General features: G+C 42.8%; 1 protein-coding gene across 1 annotated transcript in view; it reads right to left on the reverse strand.

Moving 5' to 3' along the window:
* DISP2 (dispatched RND transporter family member 2) overlaps window positions 1-23,474 on the reverse strand; it is a 216,913-nt gene that overhangs the window by 71,972 nt on the left and 121,467 nt on the right. Inside the window, exon 4 of the mRNA XM_069208587.1 lies at window positions 6,410-6,525. Within this exon, the coding sequence (XP_069064688.1) occupies window positions 6,410-6,525 (116 nt within the window). The remainder of the gene's footprint in view (window positions 1-6,409; window positions 6,526-23,474) is intronic.

Genomic DNA, 23,474 nt, shown 5'->3' on the forward strand with positions numbered 1-23,474 from the left:
ACCATATTGCGGTAGTGTTGTTCATCAAGACCTCAACTGACTGACAACAAATGGAAGGGAGGAAGTCCTTGAGAGACAGATGTATTGCCTGCAGCTCCAACAGATTGATGTGAAACCAAACTCGACTCATCTCCAGATCCCCCAGATGTGCTCCCCACCCTAGAGTGGAGGCATTCGTGATCACTGTGGCCACCGGAGATGGAGGACAAAACATGTTTCCTTGTGATAGATTGCCATCTACGCCCCACCATAGGAGATCCGCTGCAGTGTCTCCGGAGATCTTGACTGACTCTCAGAGATCCACATTGTATTGAAACAAATGCATGTGAAGGCACCACTGTAGGGCCCTCATGTGCCAGCATGCCTGAATGACCAATAGAATGCAGGAAGCGAACAGACTGAACAGGCGTAGAAACTTTAGGACTGGAACAAGCACTCCATTCTGAAGTTTCGGAATCATAGCCTGAATGTTTTGAATCCTTTGAGGAGGAGGGTAGGCACGATTCACTGGGGTGTCTAGTACTGCCCCTACGAACAGGGCGTGCTGAGAGGGCTCCAGGTGAGATTTGGGTACATTGATGGAAAAACCCAAACTGAACAGCAGTTGAGTTGTCAAATGCAAGTGATGCAACACCAACTTTGGAGACTTGGCTTTGAGCAAATAGTCATTCAGGTAAGGGCACACTGGTATTCCCCACCATCTGAGATGTGCTGCAACCACTGCCATCACCTTTGTGAACACTCCAGGTGCGGAAGTAAGACTGAATGCAAGGACCGCAAACTGGTAGTGTTGTGACCCTACCATGAACCGGAGATACTTCCAGTTGGACAACAGAATGGGTAGGTGAAAATACGCATCCTATAAGTCTATGGAAACCATCCAGTCTTCTTTGTCTAGCGCAAGAAGGACCTGTTCCAAGATCAGCATTTTGAAGTTTTCCTGTCTGAAGAACAAATTCAAAATCCGCAGGTCTAGGATGGGTTGTAACAATTGTCCTTCTTGGGGATAAGGAAATACCTTGAATAACATCCCTGACCCATTTCCTGCTCTGGGACCAACTCTACTACGCCCTTTAGAAACAGAGTTTGAATCTCCTGCTGAAGTAGCAGTAGTAGTTCTTTCTAACAAAAACCTTTTGGGGGAGGAAAGGGAGGGAAAACTCTTGGAAGGGAAGGGCATATCCATTTTCACAATGCTGAAAACCCAACTGTCCATTGATGTGGACTTACATTCTTTTAAAAAATGACTTACCCTCCCTCCTACAGGTAAACCCTGCTTGTTAAGATGGTGTTACTAGGGCTGCTTTCCTGAAACATTTAGCAGAGGGGGTAGAAGAAGAAGAGGAGGAGGAGGAAGGCTGATGGGCCTCGTTGTTTAGCTCTGCTGCATCCTTTATTGGATCTGTAGAGGGGATTGGCTGACTGCTGTAAATTCTGCCTCCCTCGAAAGGTGCAGCTCTGACCAAACCCCCTGAACCTACGCAGCAGTCTGTAGATTGTGGAGACGGACTGAAGGCCCAACAATTTTGCTGTTGCCTTGCTTTCTTAAAACCTTTCCAAGGCTGAATCTGCTTTGGCACCAAACAGTCTGGATCCGTCAAAAGACAAATTCATGATCCAGAGCCCATTAACCAGGTGTGTCACCTCATGGCAGTTGATTTTCCAATGGCCCTGGCCACTGAATCTGTCATATTAAGGCCTGACTGAATCACCTGCTTTGCTGCAGCTTGACTGTCATTAAAAAGTTCAGCAAAATGGTCTTGAACATCCTGCGGTAATTTGGGAATCATGCCCCTGGCTCACTCCATTAAGGCATGGATATATCTTCCCAAAAGACATGTGGCATTTACTGATTTCAAGGCCATGCTACCAGAAGAAAAAATCTTCTTCAAAGATTGTTCCATCCTTTTTGATTCCCTATCTGCAGGAGTTGTTGAAAAGGATCCAGGGGTTGATCTAGAAGAACAAGAAGCCTGGACCACCAAGCTCTATGGTGTCGGATGTTGACTAAAAAACAGGATCTCCTGGTGCCATTTTATATATTCTGGTAATAGATTTCAACACCGCTGGAGTCGACACAGGCTTCTGCCACAAGTCCAACACTCGTTCAGTCAGGGCCTCATTGAATGGCAGTAAAGACTCTGCAGTTGACATGAAGAATGAAGGATGTCCGGTAACAGATTCAACTTTAACTCCGTTATCGGAAGAGGCAAGTCCAGCATTTCAGCTGCCTTTCTTATGGGCCCTTCGTAGGATGTCACCTCAGGTGGAATATATACCCCCTGGAGAAAATAACTCCTACTCTGGGGCAGTGTCTAAACCACTTGCCACTTCTCTACCTTTGAATTCCTGGGATGGTATAGGAATTTCACCCTCTTCCAGTTCAGAGTCCTGATGGGAGTCTAAACATTGTTGCTCTTCCAGAAGCCTCAAAGCATCCCTACGAGACCTCAACCTTGATTCCAGCAACAGCGTCGGAAGAGAATACACAGCATCAGTGACATCGGTTTTGGCACCGGATAAGTTGGTGTTGGCACCGGCAGCTTAGATGATGGAGCCATAGAATCAATTTGAGCTGGTTGAGTGATTTGACATTGGTTGAGACTTCTGCAAGGTCACTACCGGTGCCACTGCCGTTGATGATTCCTACCGAGTGTCAGTAGGTGAAGGAGTCACTTTCCTTGGTGTCATCAAAGGCCAGAGGTACTGGGCCGTCGGCATGAAGGGCAGGAATAGAGCCTGCCTATGCAGAGCCAGGAAACCTCCAAAGGAGAAGGACCACGGACCCATGGGGCCAGCCGGTGCACCAGAGGGAGTTAATGCTCTGTTGAAAATGCTAAACATAGTATTCAAGAAGTTCATCAGATTTGTCCAAGGAGCTGGCAAAGTAGGATAATCCCACTCCTGTTGAGGTCGAAAGGATCCTGACGTTGGAGTGACCACTTAGTTTCCTGATCTGGCTGAGTCACCTATTGAGACAACAAAACCTTACTTACCTCAAAATGTGTAACTAACACGGAGAGGTAGGAAAAACCGTTACACATTGAAAGCGCAGAAAAAGGGAACTGACGTCAGCACATCAGTGAGGACTCCTTATGGCTCCGATGACGCCAGGTGGAGGCGTGTGCGGAGCTGTGCTACTGTGGCATCCTTGTAGACGTGGAGAGCTAGTGAGAAAACATTCTGTTGAGTGATGGCACATTGGGGTATTCAGAAGGCGAGGAATCCACAGGTGGATGTATCCATTAGAATGCTTGCTATTGTTACCCTTGGAGCAAGTGTACACAGGGTATACCTTTGTTAATCTTCTGGAATGAACTATCATCTGGATCCCTGAGTCACGAATGCTCTGTGAGGGTTTAGCCCTGGCCGAGAATGGCCCTGTTCGTGAACTGTTGTGTATCCACAAAATAAAAAGTTGCTAATTGGTATGATCTTAACACACACACCACTCACTCCATCATTGTTCTGTGTGCATGCCAGACCATCTCTAGAATAACCCTGCTGTTACAAATATAAACAATATTCATAGCAATTGGAAAAATAAATTTCAGTGGTAAGAATTCCCTTGTCCTTTGGCAAGGTGGAGGGGGTGGTGGTGGATGGGCGAGGGTAGGCAACATATGCCCATGCTTTTGCAAGGTGGGGGGGTTGACATAATGCCCCCAGACTTCGATTCTGTGTGGGGGATGAAGCAATTTCTGAAACAATGGCAGAAGAGTCTGGTTACACATGGTCAACTGTTAGCTACCCTCTTGTTGAATGCCATGCTCAGTTGGGGTTGGCTGCCCAAGGACGGTTGAGTGCAAGGTCTGGACAGAAGCCAGGCCCTTTGACAAATCTCTGCTGAACACATCCAAGAGCTGTGCACTGTAGGACTTGACTTCCTTCAGAGGGTTAGGCACCAGGGTTAAGGCCTCACCCTCCACTCAATGCCTGCTGCCAATAGCCAAAGACCATGCACCAGCAGGGTTTGGCTGCCCGCAGCGTGTTGGGCACAGCGGTCAACCGCTGAAAGCAAGGGCTGCTTTCTCACAAGATGTGTGTCATATATCATCAGAAAACCTGATTTTCACTGAAAAAAATACTACAGTGAATGTATGGTTTCTTCTGTTCAAAACATCCTAATGTATCTAAGTAATCTTCTGAAATTGAATTAAAAAATCCCCAGTAAATGTGCAATTAAGGTTCGAATTAAAACCAAAAAAAAACTGAAATTGGCCAGTTTCTGTTAGTAACACAATCCATGACTTGCGCCTCTCCATGAAAACTACAGTATAAAATCAAAAGCCCTTCATCAACGAATTTCCACAAAAAAACAGAACTGTAATTGACAGTTCTCATGAGTTTTCAGCTCACTAGTTATAACACCAAGCTATCATAAATATTTACTCTCACATACCTGTCAAACACCTTTTTAAAACAATCATATCTGAAAAAACTACTGAATAGATTTACACCAAATCAAAAAAGAGCACTTCCTTGCATTAATCTGCATGAAATTTAGGAAGTTGAAATTTAGCTAATCTCAATAGAGATCAGACAAATTTTGGGTCAGAGGTATCAATGTTCCATTTTGCATTTCCTAAATAGTGAATTTTAGGTAATTGCTATTTAGGAAATGCAAAATGGAATGTAACAAAATAGCGATTCCCCTAATAGTGATTTCTACAGTGTCACAATTGCTAATAGGGAATCGCTATTAAGAAATAGGCTCCATTCGTTCCTAAGGGCCTTCAGGCCCATAGGTGCGAATGGTTTTTAATTTCCTAATTTGCGATTTCTTATTAGGGAATTGCAAAGAAGGAAATGCAAAATCAAGGGTGCCAAGGGTGTAAGGCCCCCTTTGATGCACCCCAAAAGTTAATTGTGCACTTGTGAAGTGCACACATGCTCTAGGGGGATGTGTGCGCTACATGGCATTTTTAAAAATGCATTTTTTTAAATTGCTCTTGGTTACCATCAACTTGGAGTTCATGGTAATAGCATTTCCTAAATGCCCATTTCGCATTTTAGAAATGCTTGATACATGTGCTTATGAAATTGCAAATAGGTAATCCCTATTTGCAATTTCATATTTAGGGACACTGCAAATTGTGATTCCCTATTTGAGTCGCAATTTTATGGAATTGCAATTTTTTACAAGTCCCTAAAATTGGGACTACCAATGCCTTTCATATATTCGGAAAGGCTAGTTTGCATTTACAAAGGGTGGAATTGTGCGATTTCACCGTTTGCAAATGCAAAATACTTTCATAAATCTGGCCCTTTGTGTTCTAGAAATCATCTTAAGTTTTGGTCAGACATGGCAATGTTATAAGCAAATCAAAGAATGCATTTTGAATGGAAAGTTCAACTGAATTGTATAACTTCGACTACGATTATATATCTCCATGCCTACATGTTATAAGCAGATTGAAAAGGCGGGAAATGAGAAAACACTCCTGCTTGACATTCTTATACTATTCAATAGGCTGGTAAATGTATCCACTTTCCACACATTTTCTGAACGACCACTCTCATCAACTAATCGCATAATAAGAAGAATAAGGGGAGTGCGTCTTCTGGTGTATAGAGTATTATGAACGTTTTAATGGTTGAAATTCAGTTTCACAAACTCCGCTGATATTTCGGCATAATTAACCCAATCACAAAGATCCAGCAATGGCAATTACTACTGGTTTTACTAGAAATATGTAATTGAGAATTTTTTTGGGACGATAACAGATTAGGGACTCTCGATCGGATCTTTAAAAATGGCTATGATTATGTTGATTTATCCAGATTGAGGCAGAACAGCCAACAGCGATGGCCTGCTGAGAGACTGTATACAAACAAAATGCGTAGCAGCTCCAGTCAGGTATAGGTGAGCAGGGCCGGCTTTAGGGCGGTGCAAGCAGAGTGGCCGCACCGGGTGCTAACCTGGATTAGGGGGCTCTGACCTCAGAGGGGTGCTGTGTTTAGGAATAATTTACGAAACTTGTGATTTAAAATTCCTTGTGCATCCAGTCTTCAGGAAGCAATTAAAATGTCAAGATACCTCTTGGGATTACTGTTCCTGCTAGGGAGAGAGATGGGACGCCATCAAGTAGCGTTGAGGGTTTATATGCCTCCTGCAAAGAACAGATCTGTATTCTGTGTGGACAGTTTAGTGGATTAGTAAAGCCAGCATTTACAAGAGCTTTAAATCAAATGAATATATGTGAAAGGGGAGCTATGGTGAGATGAGGGGCACATTTGCCGGGTGGTATTGAGTGAATCCGAGGAACTGGTCATTGTGTGGCGGGCGCCAACAAAACCTGTCTCAAAGAGCGCCACCAGTGCTAAAGCCGGCCCTGTAGGTGAGTTTAAGAGAGTTCAATCAGAATTTTCACATGGACTTAAAAACAGAGCAATGCTTCTACCATACCTGCTCTTCTCTGCATAGGGGTAAAAGGATAACTTCTTCTTATAGCCGGTGTGACTCTGCAAATGCTTCCAGACAATCTGCTTCCTTCCAATGTCAGTGTCTCTGGGTTCAAACCCCTGCAGTCCAATAAAAACACAAGCCATTTTAACATCTGCACAAGTAACTGTTAACATTAGTTCTTTCCATTACCTCTCATTATGATAGCTGCTATTAAGTATTTGACATGAAAGCTATTCTTTACGTAAGTGTGAGAAGACATGTGATGTATGCATATATAACATGTAATTCGAGGGCACTTCATATACATAGATTGACGGTACTTGGTTGAATGGTAATTGATGGCACATGGTAAAAAGTACATGTAAGCAAATATTATATGTTGCATTAACTAGAGAGATAATGAAGATGAGATGGGCCTTGGGTGCAATCTACAACATGTTGATTGCGGAGATTGAACTGTTCTTTACAGAGTGAGTTTCCAGTGGGGGTCTGAAATCATGAACAGTGTATGGTGTTTTGGGGGCTGCTAGACGTTTTTGACTGTTTGAGAGAGTACTGTTGGTGCAACTGTTTTGATGATCTTAAACCCAAGTTTTAATAGTTTGTAGAGAGCTCTGTTTTCGCTGAATACATTCTGACCTTTTCACAAACGGATGAGGTGTGGTATATTTAATAAGATTCTATTGGGCTCGTTTGGTGACGGTAAGTACTTTGACCAATGGGAATAAGGACCTAGGTCTAGTGCAGGCACAAGTGTCTTGGATTCATGGAATAAGATGTTTATTTGGCTACTGGAAGGTTTAAAACTTGGGACTTGACTGCAGTGGTTGGAAGAGTAATGGCAAATTCCAATCACATGTTGGGGTTGAGGAGCAAACCAAGGATTTGGGCTGGTGATGGTGTGGCCAGATTGTGAGGGGAAAAGACCATATAACTAGGTAGGATGGTAGGTCCTGAGGTGGCAGGGAAGTAGATTGTCTTTGTTTTTGATGAACAGAAGATAGCCTAAATGGTCAAGAGATTTAGGAACACCTTTAAAAATATTTTAACATCAAACATTAACATCGTTATTTGCTTTTCTTTGAATATACACACAGAGGGTCCTTTCCAAAAGTAGGGCATTCATCCTCAACTCTGGGAGCCATGAAGCCCCCAACTTTTCCACAAAATGTCGGCCAACTCAACACCGCCTTCGATTGAGGCTGTTTTGTTTTTGACAACTTTTAATTGCCTTCCCAAAAATGGAGTAGAGCTAATGTGGAATAAATAATGTGCGGTATGCTGATTACCACACATTTCTACTTTATTACCTTTTATCATGGAAATTACTTCTAGAAAAGGTCTGGTTGGAGCCAAACACCATAAAATGCAGCAATTGTAAAATAAAGGATTTGCTACTTTGCTTGATTTAAAACGTTGTATGCACTTTTATGAAGCTATATCCTGGCACAAAACCACAACTCCTACATTCAATAACATTATTACTTATACTCAGAGTCAATTCTAAATGACCTACACTGTCTCAGTGTTTGTGTTTTACCACGTGGTAGACTTCATGTGAGATTTCTCGACTACTGAATCATTTATTTTACAACAGTCTCCTCAAACTCTTCTCCCTAAGAAGAACTCCAAATTGGGTGATAACTTGGCAAAATTACGTAGACATTCCAAGAGCTGTTTGTCTTTCTAAAAACAGGAGCCTATGACGAAAACCCTAAATGTCTTACAAAACTCTTATGGGCGGAAATAAAGACCCCTCCAGTAATCTAATTACCGGCTGGACATAAAATACAGGAATAGATCTCCACAATCAAGGGTTATTAGAGGTTACTCTTTTCATAGGAAAGAACGGACTCAATCATTGATCAAGAACATATTGCGTTCTCTCTGGATACAGCTAACTGCCTTGCCAATATGGCTTGCTGTCATCCTCCTGCAATGACTAGGACTTACCCCAGTCAACATCAGAGAAGTCTTCGATGTCAAGGTACTCGTTATAAGAGCTTTTTCCACTACAACTATGCTTGACACTGAGACACTTCATGCTATTATTGAGGGACCCTGCACCAAACTGCTCAACACTGCAACAGTATGAATCTTTGAGACACCAATTGAAGAGTTGATGCTGCACACTGTTGCGGCTCCCTTACCATCCATGAGATCTCCTTCGATGTTCAGCAAATCTCCAACAAGTGTAACAAAACCATTCAGGCATCTGCCAAAATAGGCTGTAGGTGGAAATCTGCAACACCAGGCAAATGTTTTTACAAGGAATCTGAAGGGATTCTACCTAAACGTTTAGGCAATGTTTAGTTCTTTGGAGATGAATGGTTAGGCCTTTATAGATTCTGTTTGCTTCAGACACACCACTTACTGAAAGAGGGTGTGACTCAGACAGCAAGCACTTGTTTTCCACCTCCACAATGGGTAAGAACTTGAGGCTTTGCAGACCATCTTATTTGACCACTTTTTAGCTGTCAATGATGTGTGAATTTCTGAAAGATTTACCAGAAAATTGGAATGTTGTGAGCTACACTGAAGCTTATGAAATGGCAGAGGGCCAATAATGGCTGTTACAGACCTTCTGGTTCAACATTCTCCTACTTGTCTTTGTTTCTCCCTGTTTAATTTAGAAAATTCTGAACATTCTATATCTAGTGGGTAGAATGTTCTAATAACGTTATAGCCTTACCCCTCTGGCTATACCAGACATTAAAGGCTCCCTTCCTTGTTACACTGATATAGCCCTTGGCAGTAGGCTAAAATGTCTAACCTTCTATATCTGTCTCAAGCCATCTATTCATCTGTGAACCAATCATCTGGTAACTCTTAAGGCTTCAGTAAACGCTGAACTCTTGGTTCCTCTTTTTCACAGCATTATTGAAATAGTGTATGTTTCCAGGTATAACAGCAACAAAAGTAGAAAGCTGGAAAAGGATATCCTTTCCATCGAATTGCTGCCCTACAGTTAATCCATTTGCAATTTTGCAGTAGGAAGGAAGCCTTTTGCAGAGTCTATCCTAAATTACGCATCCAAAGGCAATAAAGAAATGGACATCATAGGCACAAAGGTATGCGCTTATCTTTCTAGTATACCTCAAGATCTCCTTGTTTACCAACTCTCTTTGGCCATTGTGTCAGTTCCATCTAGGATACATTTGGGTAATTTATGGACAATCTTCCCCAGACATCTTTAAGATTTAGACATATTGTCAGAAACGTTGGCTTTTTTTCCGAAATCCACCATCAGTACTCACCTTGTAGCAAAGCTCAAACCCTATTGTGTGTATAGCTTGATCCAGAAATGACTGGTGGGGCACTTTCAATGTCGAAACTTTTTATTGAGAAAAATCTTTACAAATGGTTGGCATGTCATCATGAGTAACATAACATTTGCAAGTAGTATTTTGACAAGTAGCATTAGTCATGATATGAGCAGGAACTATTATACAGGTGTATGTAACCTTAATTAAGAATGTTTTATTTTTCACACAACCGTAGGGCAAAAAAAGAATGAAAAAACACGACAATTAAGAAAAGATAGGAGATGAGAGTGGGTAGGGAGAGGATAGGAAGAAGGGGAGAAAGAAAGAGGGGTGATAACCTGGTATTTGATGGAGGTTTGGTCGGGCCTCTGAGATGGGTGTTTAAAACAAATTTGTGTGACGAGGTTTGGAGGCCGGTGTGGAGATGGTTAAATAGCAAGTCAGTTCAGAAATAGTCATTTACTTTTAGGGGGGGGGGTTAATCACTTCCAGGTATTGGCCATAATTCCATAATGCCTTGTTAGCTGAGATACAGAAGTATTAGGCGGAGAGAATTGCATGTGCCCCTCTAGTGTACCTCAGCCATTCCCACCACACATGACTGGAGACATTTCCCAATGATTTCCCTAATGAAAGAATGTTTTTTTGTGCCAGAGTGAATAGAAGGTCAGCCAGGAGAAGTTCTTCTTAGTTCAAGTTCATAGAGTATAAAGGGTGAAAGGCTTCACAGATGGAATATGAGAAATTCCTGGGGAATTTTGTTTGGAGGATGGATGGTGTCAATAGTTTCATGGACTTTAGTCCAGACGTTTACTAAGAGGGGGCATTCATATAACATGTGTTGAAGTTCAGCATTGGGGGAACTGCAGTTCCAGCAATTGTTGTTGTCTAAAAAGGCCTTGAGTGGAGGGTCATTGTGGTGTATAGTATGACCTATGTAGGATTAACAATTTAGTCTGGGCAAGATTAGGAGTTAATTTCTTGGAGAAAGTGGTATTCCAGAGTTTCAGCCACCCCATATTCTGCAGCCTCAGTAATTCTGCCCTTTCTCTTCTACGGATTTGTGGAGCAAGGGAATGTGGGGCTGATCTTATCATAAATATTTGATGCCACATGGCCGCCTTTCCTGAGCTTAGTTAGTAGAGTTGGAGGCGATGCTGGTTAAAATGGAAAAGGTCGATGTTTAGAAACTGCAGCTTTCACTTCAAGGAAGTCATAGAAGTTGGAAAAGGGTAAGTTACATTTTAGTGAAATATCGTGAACTGATAGGGGGTGTGTTCTACTACCAAGTTCACCTACCAAGGAGATTCCTGTAGTCCTCCATGAGAGGGCAGAGGGAGAGTTGGAGTCAAGTTTGATGTCCCTGTAAACCAAATAGAGGCTTGTAATGAGTGCCTGATTTTTTTGTCAGAGAGGCGGGCATCGACGCAGACGTTATTAAGGAAGGGATGATCTTTGTGGATTGTTTAGAGGCATGAGTGGGGAAGATTATCTGTTGGTAATCGTTTTAGTGAGAGCCAAGGGGGTATGAAATTCAAGGATCACTGAACCATTTTGCTCCTTGGGCTGCCAGGAAGGCAAGTTGGTATCTCTTGAAGTCAGCAATGTTGGCGCCTCCTAAGTGCTTTTGTAGGTGGAGTTTTTTTTTACAGAAATACACTGTCTTTTAGAATTCCATATAAATTTATTAAGATAGCAGTGTAGGTTGGCAAAGAAGTCATCAGAACAGAGAATAGGTGAAATGGTTAATAAGTAGTTAATTATCGGAGTGATTACCATTTTCATGGATTCGAGTTTACCCCACCAGGTCAGGAATTTTGGTGACCATCATCAAAAAGATTCTCTACTTTTTGCAGTACTGAGGTTTCATTGTGTCTTATAGATTAAGTGAGGTTGTCGTTGAATTCAAGGCCTAAGTATTTAAGAAAGTTAGGTTGCCACACTAAGCAAGAGCTTCTTGAGGTTTCTTTGGTGCAGAGAATATTCAGCGGGCGAACTTCTGATTCATCTTTACTGGGAGTATACCCCAAGACGGCAGCATATTCATTGATTTTGGACACAATTTCAGTGATAGCAGTGTCCGCACGTTTAGTTGTGATTAATATATCGTCTGCATATGCAGCCGTCTTATAGCTTCTATCCCCAATATTTATGCCTATGGAGGTGTTTTTTGTTAAGTGACAATAAAAGTGGTTTGATAGCTCGGAGGAAAAGGAAGGGGGAAAGTGGGCAGTCCTGCCCTGTACCTTGTTTAAGATTGAATGAGCCCAATAGTACCCCATTGGAGCTAATTTTGGCGCATGGATTTGAGTATTACCATGGCCATTGCCATTTTTAGGTCAAGCGTGCAATCGCTCTGGACTGATGTAATCTATCTGTGGGCTTTTAACCACGCCCACCGCATGCCCATCACTATCACTTGTTCATAGGCTTGCCTTTCAAAAATCCTTTGTTACCATTAGTAAATGCTTCATGTTGTCCCTCCTTGGGGCAGTTTTGTTACCGCCTTGGCCATCGACCCTGTTATGTGGATAATTGCACGTTTGCTGATACGTTTGACTGCGAGCGAACTTCTTTTTCCTTTTGTGTCTCTCTTTCGCACTGATGCTAATAGCGGCCATGGCGCTTTGAATTGGCTTGCTTATGTCACCTGTTTTACTTTCCATTTACAATGTATGTGGAAGGAAAAGTCCAGTTAGGAATTTACAACACTAATAGCTCTAACGCGAGCCAACGTAAGACCCACTGCATTGCAAATACTTGTTATAAAGGAGTCACCCAGATTAAAACAGGACAAAGTGTATTTTAAAAAGGGCCATGTGACCTTGTTGAATTCTATTTCAGCTTCGAGTGCTATTGCCACTACTGGTAAGTTTTTGGATTTAGAGATCTGTAGGATATGTAATCTAATATTGTCCTTAGAGAGTCTACCTTTCAAGAAACTGGCTTGTTATGGTCCGATCAGTGGGAACATTATTGCTTCCATTCGTTTGGCCAAGATTTTAGTGTAGGTTTTACAATCTAAGTTGATCAGCAATATTGATCTGTAGGTTTTGGAGTATGTGTGGTCTTTCCCTTCTTTAGGTTGGAGGGTTATTGTGGCTTCTGCGGTGGTGCCAGCTATGTGACATATGTCTGCATAATCATGGAAAAGATTTAGTAAAGGGATATGTAATTCATAGGCAAATAATTTATAGAATTAAACTATAAAGCCGTCTGGTCCAGGGGCTTTACCGTTCTTGACGGACCTAATTGCCTGTTTAATTTCTAGATTGGTGATGGGATTGTTTAGTGGGGGGTTGATGCTCAGCATCCAACTTGGGAAGGTTCAGCTTGTTCAGGTAGGTTAAACTATCTTCCACAGAAATATTAGTATTTTTATAATTTTTTAAAATCTGTTTTTATTGTTTTTATAAACAGGTAGTGGCTTCACAATGACATATTTTAGGTAACAGCATTTGCAGTTAGATACATGCGTGTTAGTGGTCGACGGCATTCATAGTTCATCAGCAGAAACATAATCATACTATATTTTAAAATCATACTATATTTAACAAGGGTGATAAGCAATAGGTGTAGTAGCATGGTATACTGTCACATGTATTAACATAACAGTAGATGTTACTAAGAATTAGCACTAATATAGACTTGCAGAAATTGAGCCAATCTTGAATAAGAGCAGACGCATGCATAATGGTGTCTGCAGTTGTGCTATACATGTCTATAAAGAACAGTTCAATCGTTTTTAATCAAACATGAATAGAAATAACCAAATTGTAACGCATTAACAACTAGGTAGGGAGTTACAGAGTGCTGTTTGTGTTTTTTTTTATCAATGTTATTGATACATCTGTATAGGGGAGTGGAGAGGTATCCAGTGGGTCTCATTTAAAGTGTTTCAAAAGAGGTAACTGACTGCTAATGAGTAGATCTATGGTACTTTGGTGTTGTGCAAGTGGTTAATAAAGTTGAGACTAATTCTCCTCCATATCTGCCTCATTACCCATTGGGGGTTCTGACCCATGTGCAATCATGTTAGTGATGGGTGTATTTAAATAAGCCAGTATAGCATCCCAGCTAGTGGCTATTGGGTATTTGCGGAGGCCAAGGGTGTCTTCTAAACAAAGGGCAACGTTTTCCACTTCTGTCCAAATCGTCATTGATTGCGACTAAGCCTCATAGCATGGCACGTAAGACAACTTCCATCTGCATGTGATTAGTCTTTTGGCTAGTATGAGACCTAGGTCTAAAGACCTCAAGGTGACACGGTTACTTTTGGCTCTATGGAAGAGTCCCAGTGTGCAAGTTTTCCATGTAACGGGGATTGTGCAGTTCACACAATGCAGCAACCGCTGCATCACCGCCCTCCAGTAGCTCTGTAAGTTGGGGCATGACCATAATATGTGTAAGAAATCAGAAACAAAGAGAGCGATGGCCCAGAAATTTCTTCCTGTGTGAATGCCCTTTGGGTGGTGGGGACTCAAACCGAGGGTATGGACCAAACACCTAGTTGTATTGAGAAATCCAGAATAAATGAGAGTGAGAACCCACTTGTAATTTTATTATAATGTCCAAATAAACTGAATTAGAAACTTGCAAAAATGTCCTTGAAGTTAAATCATTTATTCAATTATTTCGATCTTTTGTGGATCTAAATGTAAATGGCCCTGTGTATCTCAGACAGGAGTCATCTGGGAGCTGCTTTTTTTGTTTTTTAGATAACAGGCTAAGGTTTTCCCAGCAGTATTACCTGCACATAATTTTAGCGAGTTGAAATTCTTCACCCATTTACCAGCTCTGGTACTTAGGAGTTTATTATACTTGTAGTGTTTCCTGTTGATAGTGTCTAACAGGGACATACACTTTTCTGAGTAATGCTTAACTTCGAGTAATTTTTTTTGGTTGTCTAGCTTTTTTAGCGGAGCATTTTTCTGTTTTTTTGATGCGTGAACTGATGCCAATGTTTAACCTCCTAAAGGTCAATCAATCAATCAATCAATCAGTTTTTGTAGAGCGTAACTACTCACCCGTGAGGGTCTCAAGATGCTTGGAGGGGACGGGGGATGGACAGAGCCTTATCTGAATAGTCACTTCTTGAGGTTCTTCCTGAACATAGTGAGCGATCGGCTTTGTTTGAGGTGCATGGGTAGGTTGTTCCAGCTCTTTGCTGCGCGGTATATGAAGGACCTTCCTCCGGCGAGGGTTTTCTGTATGCGTAGGATAGTGGCCAGTGCCTGCTGGGCGGAGCGGAGGGGTCTGGAGGGGTTGTGGAAGGAGATGTGGCGATTTAGGTGGGCCGGTCCGATGTTGTGAATGGATTTGAAGGTGTGGGTGAGTAATTTGAAGATGATTCGTTTCTCCACCGGGAGCCAGTGGAGGGTCCTCAGGTGCTGGGTGATATATTCCTGGTGGGGGAGGTTCAGGACGAGTCTGACGGCAGTGTTTTGGATGAGTTGTAGCTTTCTGATGTTTTTTGTTGTGGTGCCTGCGTAGAGTGCGTTGCCGTAGTTGAGCTTACTTGTGACTAAGGCGTCCTGTGGCAGTCCACTGGGATCCATTTGAAAATCTTTCAGAGTTGGCAGAGGGTGTACCAGCAGGAGGAGGTGACCATGTTTACCTGTCGGATCTTTGATAGGGAGGAGTCAAAGATGATTCCTAGTTGCGGGCGCGGTCAGTCTGAGAAGGCGGGACGCTGACAGATGTGGGCCACCACGAGTTGGCCCAGGCTGAGGTGGAGTTTCCGAAGATGATGAGCTCGGTCTTATCTGAGTTGAGCTTGAGGCAGCTCTCTCTCATCCAGGCAGCGGCGGCTTACACTCCTGTGCGGAAGTTCCTCTTGGCCTCGACTGGGTTTTCAGTGAAGGACTTTACCATGCATGCCTTTAGCACGCATGCCTTTACAACGAATTTCGGTGTAAAAGCATGTTAGGTAAAGCAACATGCGTGGTAAATTCTTCCCTGCCCTACCCCCGTTCACCTGATACAATACTCCACCCAGCTCAAGCCCTTAAAACTGCCCATTTCGTCCCCTGCCCTGAGCCCTAAACCCCCCCAACCTGATCCCTAAAAGTAACCCTGCCCTGTCCTAAAAACTATCCCAACCCCTCAGCCCGCCCTAAACCCTAAACCCTACCCTGACCTGTCCTAAAACTTACTGTAACCCTTGCCCTAGAGCCTTAAAAACTACCTCACCCTGTCCTAAAAAGTACCCTGACCCCCGCCCTGAACCCTAAAACCCCCTGCCACTGTCCCTGCCTTAAACCCTAAAACCTATCCTGTCCTAAAAACTACTCCTTCCTGTTATAAAAACTACCCCGACCCCCAGCCCTAAACGCTAAAAGCTACCCTGCCCTGTCCTAAAGCCACCCCTACCACCGCCCCCACCCTCTCTTAAAAACTACTCTGCCCTGTTGTAAAAACTGTCCCAACCCCCGCCCTAAACCAAACCCTGTCCTAAAAACTACCCTGACCCCTGCCCTAAACCCTAAAAGCTACCCTGCCCTGCCCTACAACCTACCCCACCCTGTCCTAAAAACTACCCAACCCCCGCCCTAAACCCTAAAACCTATGCTGTCCTAAAAACTACCCAGCCCTGTCCTAAAAACTACCCTGACCCCTGCCCTAAACCATAAAACAAACCCTGTCCTAAAAATGACCCACCCTGTCCTAAAAAATAGCCTGACCCCGCCCTAAACCCGAAAACCTACCCTGTCCTAAAGACTAGCCCACCCTGTCCTAAAAACGTCCCCGACCCCCGCTCCTGCCCTAACCATAAAATCTTGGCTGCCTGAAAAACTACCCTGACCCCTGGCCCCGCACTAAACCCTAAAACCTCCCCCACCCTGTCCTAAAAACTAGCCCACTCTGTCCTAAAACCTAACCCGACTCCCCTGCCCCGGCCTAAACCCTAAAACTTACCCTGTCCTTAAAATGAACCCAATCCCCCACTCTAAAACCGACCTTGTCCTGAAAACTACCCCACACTGTCCTAAAAACTTCCCTGACCTCACCCCTGCCCTACACCCTAAAAACCTACCCTGCCCTGTCCTAAAAACTACCCTGACCCTGCCTTGCCCTACACCCTAAAACCTACCGGACCCTATCCTAAAAACTACCCCACCCTGTCCTAAAAACTACCTGACCCCTCCGCCCCTGCCCTGAACCTTAAAACCTACCCCGCCCTGTCCTAAAATCTACCCGCCCCACCCACCCCTGCTCTGTACACTTAAACCTACCACACCCGCTCCTAAAAACTACTCTGACTCCCGCCCTGTGCTAAAAACTACCCCAACCCATCCCCCCCAAGCCCGGCCCCACTTACCTCTTTCTCCTCTGCTCCTTCCTGTATTGCCCGGACACCTAGACCACATTCTCTTCCGTTACCACGCATATGCGTAATAAACACATGCGTGGATAAAAGCATGTGTAGTAAACGGATATGTGTGGTAATGGCAGAGTGGTTAATGCATAGCGTTGCACTGAAGCCCACTTTCACGGTGAATATAAGGACTCAACCCTAACATAGGGTCAATCTGATGGAGCCTCTCCTCCTCTTTTGGGGGGTGTAGTGGAGCAAAAAACATCAGCAGCATAATCAATTGACTCACTGGGAAGAATGGTATCATCTTTGGCAGGAAGGTAGCCAGAGCCCTCAACACCAATGTATCTGGGGAGAATGTGGTGTATGGAGGATGCACAGAAAGTGCCCGTAATTCACTCAAACCCCCAAAGAAGTGAAGGCTGATAAGAAAGAGCCTCCAGATTGTCCGAAGCTGCTGCAAACAACTGTGCCTCAACTCAAATAGCTTGCACATAAGGAACGTCAGGAACAGATTTAGGTCCCACTAAGGCATGGTGATAAATGGGTTTTGAGGGAGCACATACGCCAGGCATCAATACCAGTGATTTAAATATAGAAGGAGTAGCACCCCTCAACTCTCTACGAGTCCAGTACCAACTTAAAGGTGTCTTTAGGCAGCAGCAGATTGACTTCTTGCACGAAAATGGAGGTGTGGTCTGTCGAAAATCACCCTGGTGATCAAAGGCAATCTGTAGAACCCATCAGTCTCATTTCAAGGATGGATTTCAAGATTGGGAGAAAATAACACATCCTGTCCACCACCGCTGGTCGTGGGCCTGTGAAGCCAAATCAAAGCAGCTTGAGAATTATGGAGGCAGGGGGCAAGCGTTGGGAAATTGCTGCCCTGGTGGAGTGAATGGATACATCCTCCACCATGCCCTCTACCCACGAAAGGGCTGAGTTTGCTGCTGCACCACCTTGCAAGTAGGACACTGATGGTAAGCCAGGCCTCTAACATAACCCTTAGATCTTCTGGTGGAATTGACAGGCTGGGACAATAACTCGAGTGCCATGTCAGCCTTTTAACTGACCAGGCTAGTCACATCAAAAGGCATGTTCATAAAGTGCACTTGGCAATCTCCTGAAAATTCAATTGACCGCATCCAGAGGTGGTTTGCATTTAGCATGGCCTATGCAATTGGTGATGTTCAGACCTGCACACAAGAGATACTTCGCTACTTCCTATCCATCTTGGATCATTTAGGCCAGGGAGTTCCGAAGGTCCTATGGAATGTCTGATAGAATCTCGCTTGTTGTGTCCCATTGGGCTGTAGAATGGGTGATATTTGGACCATGTTATATATCTGAACATTCTCACAACAGGTTTAAGCTTGGAAGGAAAGGAAGCGCCATTCATAACAACTATTGGCAATCCCATAAGGTCTTGCATTTTTGTGAATTAGGTCTATTGGCATTTTAAATGACAATGGCCCTCATTATGACTGCAGTGGTCTTTTCCGAAGACCGCCGCGGGTGCCGGAAGACCGCCAGTGCTGACAGCCCGTGGATATCCGCACCTCTGGCAGTCGGATATCTGGCAGCATTCACTACGGTGGTCAGCGGCGCTTATGCAGTTCTACTGCCTGCACCACCACACCAGAAAAAGACTGCCCACAGAATGACGACCAGTAATTCTGTGTGGCGGTCTTTTTCTGGCGTGGCGGTGCCGGCGGTGGTCACCCCGTTCCCCCAAGATGAAAGGAAGCAGACATGTTTTTAGAACTTGTAAATTACAAACTATTTGGCCTGCATTCCAGAATTTGAAAGGGGCTCGATCAGATCTACTTGTAGGCTTTTGTGTGGAGCAGGTGTCTCCAACCAGTCGATCGTGAGCTACCAGTAACTCTCAGACAACTTCAGAGTAGCTCACAGCCTGGAGTTCATTTTTACATAAGCACAGGGTCACATTTGTCCTTTTAAAGTTAAGGGAAGGCTGTACTTATTTTACATTGTTATCATCAGGCAACAAATAGCAAGGCCTGATAAGGAGCAGTGCTGAAGTCAGATTTAAGTCCCAGGGCACAGAGGTGAAGAATTGTAGCAATAAGGTATTTAACTCCTAAATAAAAGTCCTCCCAACTCAGTATTGGAGGTAAGAACAAAATGATGTTTCTTGAAGTTTTAAATTGGAGAAAATCAAAATGATAAATTACCTTATAATCAAGTTAACTTTTCATTCTAATTTTATAAATATTTTCAAAGGCCTCTTGCTGCCAGTGGCTAGCAAAACACTGTGCCATATTTATAACTGAAAAACAGGTAATTTTTTAAATGGGAGAAATCTAAAGTGCAATAAAGTTTTCCACATTATGAACATTTTTGCACTTTAAATTTCTCCTAATTAAAAAATGGTTGTATGTTTGTGTTATACATGTAACGGTGCCACATATGGTGAAAGGTATGTCATATGCCACAAGTACATACGACTCAGGCTCTCAGTTACCCATAGACATTTATCCCATTGATATGCACATAGGTTCATGTATCCTCAAGACCACTCTCTCGCTGACACACATGGCAGCCCTATCATAGTGCCCTTAGTCAAAGTATTTTGTTCAAACCATAGTATCTGGCATTATGGATATTAGGCTTAAAGTCAAGGAAGCTGGGCTGGGGGTGTCTGGTAATAATGCGCAAGTTGTTTAGCCTTCGGTAGGGCACAATGATTTTCACTAATCTGAACTAGCTCTCGCGACAGAAAAGGTTGGAGACCCCTGGAGTGTGCTGTGTTTTAACAGCTCAATGCAGTGCAGGGAGCCTCTTCTACTGCAAGCAGTCCCGGTGGCTGAGATCAAACCCGGCATAGCCAGATTAGAGGGATTTCCAAGCAAAACAACAATAACTAGTTAGCTGCACTATATATTACAAATGCTACAGGGATTTCAAGGTGCCTAAGCTCAGACATAGCAGCTCGTCTACTCACCAGTTTGTCAAGCAGGCTGGTGCCACATACTATAAAAGTTTACATAAACGAGAGGAATAGGACAATATTTCACAATACTATGCTGGAGAAAAGTTTGTACGAATACAGCCTTGTATCGACTACACTATTATCTATCACACCTGCTCAAAAGTGTAAATGAGGAGACTAAAATACACGCACATTCAAATATTGCCTCTGCTCAGATTGCAAGCAGCTATCAGTATTGCACTATTAAAAGCACATAAATCGTGCTGACTTCCTTGTGCTATTACATTAAGATTATCTGAAGTCTGCTGAGACATTCTGACACTATAACTTCAAAACCATAGCAGGCAGACTACGTTCTGATACTGTCTTGTTACATATTTAGCATGCGCTTTGGAAGGTATCCTTACTGTTTCGTTCGGACTATAGCATAACTCATAGTAATGCCCCACTAAAACAACAGTAACAATGCTTAGTTGTTCTAAAACTGTCTCATTATAGAATAAGATTCCATGCTGAGAACTGTCCAACTGAAGGTACAGCGATCCCCCTGAGAAGAGCAGATTCAGTCCATTAATTACACAGTAGCCGTGCTGACACGTGCTCTTACAGCCACACTCAAAACACAACAACACTGCTGAAAACATGTCCCATTATCACTAGTAAAATATGACTGCCCAGCTAGGAAGTGGAACTACTGCCCAGTAGGCCAAGAGCAGTTAAGCTGAGATGAGCTAGTTGTGTCTGATTCAAAGTGTGGCAGCTCTACGTCACTGTGCGCATCCACTGTGCTGCATTGCAAGCCCTGCTGAGAAGTATTTCTGCTGTGTAATTTAAGGCATAGCTGCATTTCTGAGAAACCAATGCTCTATCCCATTTAACGTATAGCAACCTTAGTAAGAAGTTAGGGGTTTCATGAAACGTTTTAATCACATGAGATGACTTCATGTCCTATACTAGCTCAGAAGGGGGAAATGGAGTTCAGAGCCCTCTTTATTGTATATCCTACCCCTGCTCTTGAGACAACATGGGCTGCTTTTAAGAAAATGTTGAGAGCTGGATGCAGTGATGGAAGCCAGCAAGGGACAGCAGACCTCAACCCTTCTATTTGCACCACTCGTAGAGGATCACAAAGGGTTACTTGTCTTAATAATATTAGTAAGGGACCACCTAGGAGCATACATTTTGCAATGTGAATGATTTGTGGACCTGCCCAGGGATACACCAGGCCTGCATCAAGCACTCAGATTATGACTGAGTTCAGGACAAAGCAGGGGTGTGGGTCAGTGGGCATGGTTGAGCATACTGTGTTATAATACCACTAATTTCTTTGTGCTGCCCACATTTCTTTACTAAACTGTTATCTGCGTGTCATTTACTATTCATACCTTTCTTTTACATCTAAACGCCAACCAAGCAATTGTTCTGTAATTTAATAGAAAGGTCTCTGGACCAAATCCAGAAATAATGTAATGGACATTGAAGAAAACCTTTGGTCTGACTCCAATGTGCAAATGCATACAATACAGGTAAACTCACATAGTGATTGAATATATTAGCATATCAGAGGACACAAACTCTTGAAGCACATAAAAGAAAGTCCATCATGACAGAAGCAAAACACTTCAATAACAAGTTAAACTGGAGAGCTTGTCATCAACTCGTACTTCACAAAACATACTATACAATCCTATAATAACCCAAAAAACTGTTTCAAGACGTCAGATTTTGCAAAGACCTTAAATCTCCCAGACTCTGCTCTGTAAATTTGTAACTGTACCTGAAATGTTTGATGATTTATGCATGGAGCGCGGCCCTTATTTTCTTTCAGTTCATGCATAATCTCATTAAGAGGGATGCAGTTCTTCTCGGAGGTGGGAAACGATTTCTGACTAGTACAAAACATGCTTTGACACAGTGCTTAATTTGTTAAAAAAAAAAAAAATATATATATATATATATATATATACACACACACACCATGGCCCTCGTCAGGAGTTACTGCAGTTTGCACCAACTATTGCCCCTGCCAGCGTTGCCAGTGACAGTACAGACACAACTATTTACCTTCACACTTCTTCAAGTGTGATCATTCAGATTGTTTGAGGCCCCCCAAAACTATAAGAATGGCATAAGTCAGTATAATTAAGAAATAACTGCTATTGTGCTTATCTCTAAATTCGACAAACAGCACCAGCATTTCTTAAAAACTTTTTCATGTGTCTCCGAAAATGGTAGACTTGGTAAAATACGCCACTTACATCACGGCTTTTTCATTCAATTAGCTCGCAAAATTAGGGATACAAAATATTGCATTACTGAATTAGGGTGTTAACCTTGTCTTAAATGTATCTGGTTATGATGGTAAACTGATGTCAATTAATTGTTGTAGTAATAAGAGGTCGACAATGTATTTTATGTATAGAGTCTCCTTTTGATAAGTGTGTTAAGCCACTCTACAAAGACCTCTGCCATCATTATGCTTGAGGTAAGACAACTGCTACATGTCTATTGGTAATTTTTACAGCTTTGCTTTCTGCACATTAGGCATTTCAATGTGACAAAATAATGTTATCGATACTTTTCTAAATTATAACTGCAATATATTAATTGTAACTGCTTTGCCCAGAATATATTCCATCTCTAAACCAGAGCTATGATGCAAGCAAGGCAATGCTGTGTTCCAGATTCTCATCCACTTTAGACTGTGCCCCATGCATCCTGTCCTTGTAGATCATCACTCCATTTTTGGAATATGGTCCCCACTGGGGACACTCTGGTGGGGCCTAAAAGTCTCCCTTGCTTGCTTACTGTGTTCCTTAAGCTGTCAGATCAAAATCCATACTATACATGGTGATTCCGCTCCTCTAGTGCGCCCGGGGTCCTTCTGTTACATTCCCTACTTACTGACGTGCTTTCAACTCCTAAAATGTGCTAATCAACACCAGAGTAGACAAGGGCCCTGGTCTTTATATCATGGCTCAACCGTTTGAACCACCATTTTCAGAAGTAAGAAGAAAATGAACGTGGAATGTAGTTGCATACATGTACATGTATAATGGGCATCTGATGATATAAGGATTTCCTGAATAAGATCCGCTGATTCATTATCTAATGTAGTTTGGTTCGTCTTCTTTCACTGCCAGCATTTCCCAAGATTTCATGATTATAAAGAGGAAAATAGAGGCAAGGGCCTCTAAAACATTTTGCCCTTCCATCAACTTGTCCAGGAAGTGGAAATTCCAAGAGTATAATATTAAAATCATTCTGGTAGAGACAAGTTTTAAGAAATTATGAGGGGAGATGAAGTAAATGAAAGACTGCAGTATGGGAGAAACAGACAGAGTAGAAGAATGAGATTGAGGTTTGGGGAGCATGAGAGGGCATTTGCCAACATTCAAAAGAAATGAAAGTGACCCATTTGGCCACATTTGTGGAATAAAAGAAGGAATTTCAAAGAATCTGACAAAGAACAGAGACCAACTGCAAAGAATGGTGAGAAGCGGACCTTGAATAGGAAGCATAACAAGA

This window comes from Pleurodeles waltl, chromosome 9 (genome assembly GCF_031143425.1).
Source record: "Pleurodeles waltl isolate 20211129_DDA chromosome 9, aPleWal1.hap1.20221129, whole genome shotgun sequence".
Taxonomy (NCBI): Eukaryota; Metazoa; Chordata; class Amphibia; order Caudata; family Salamandridae; genus Pleurodeles; species Pleurodeles waltl.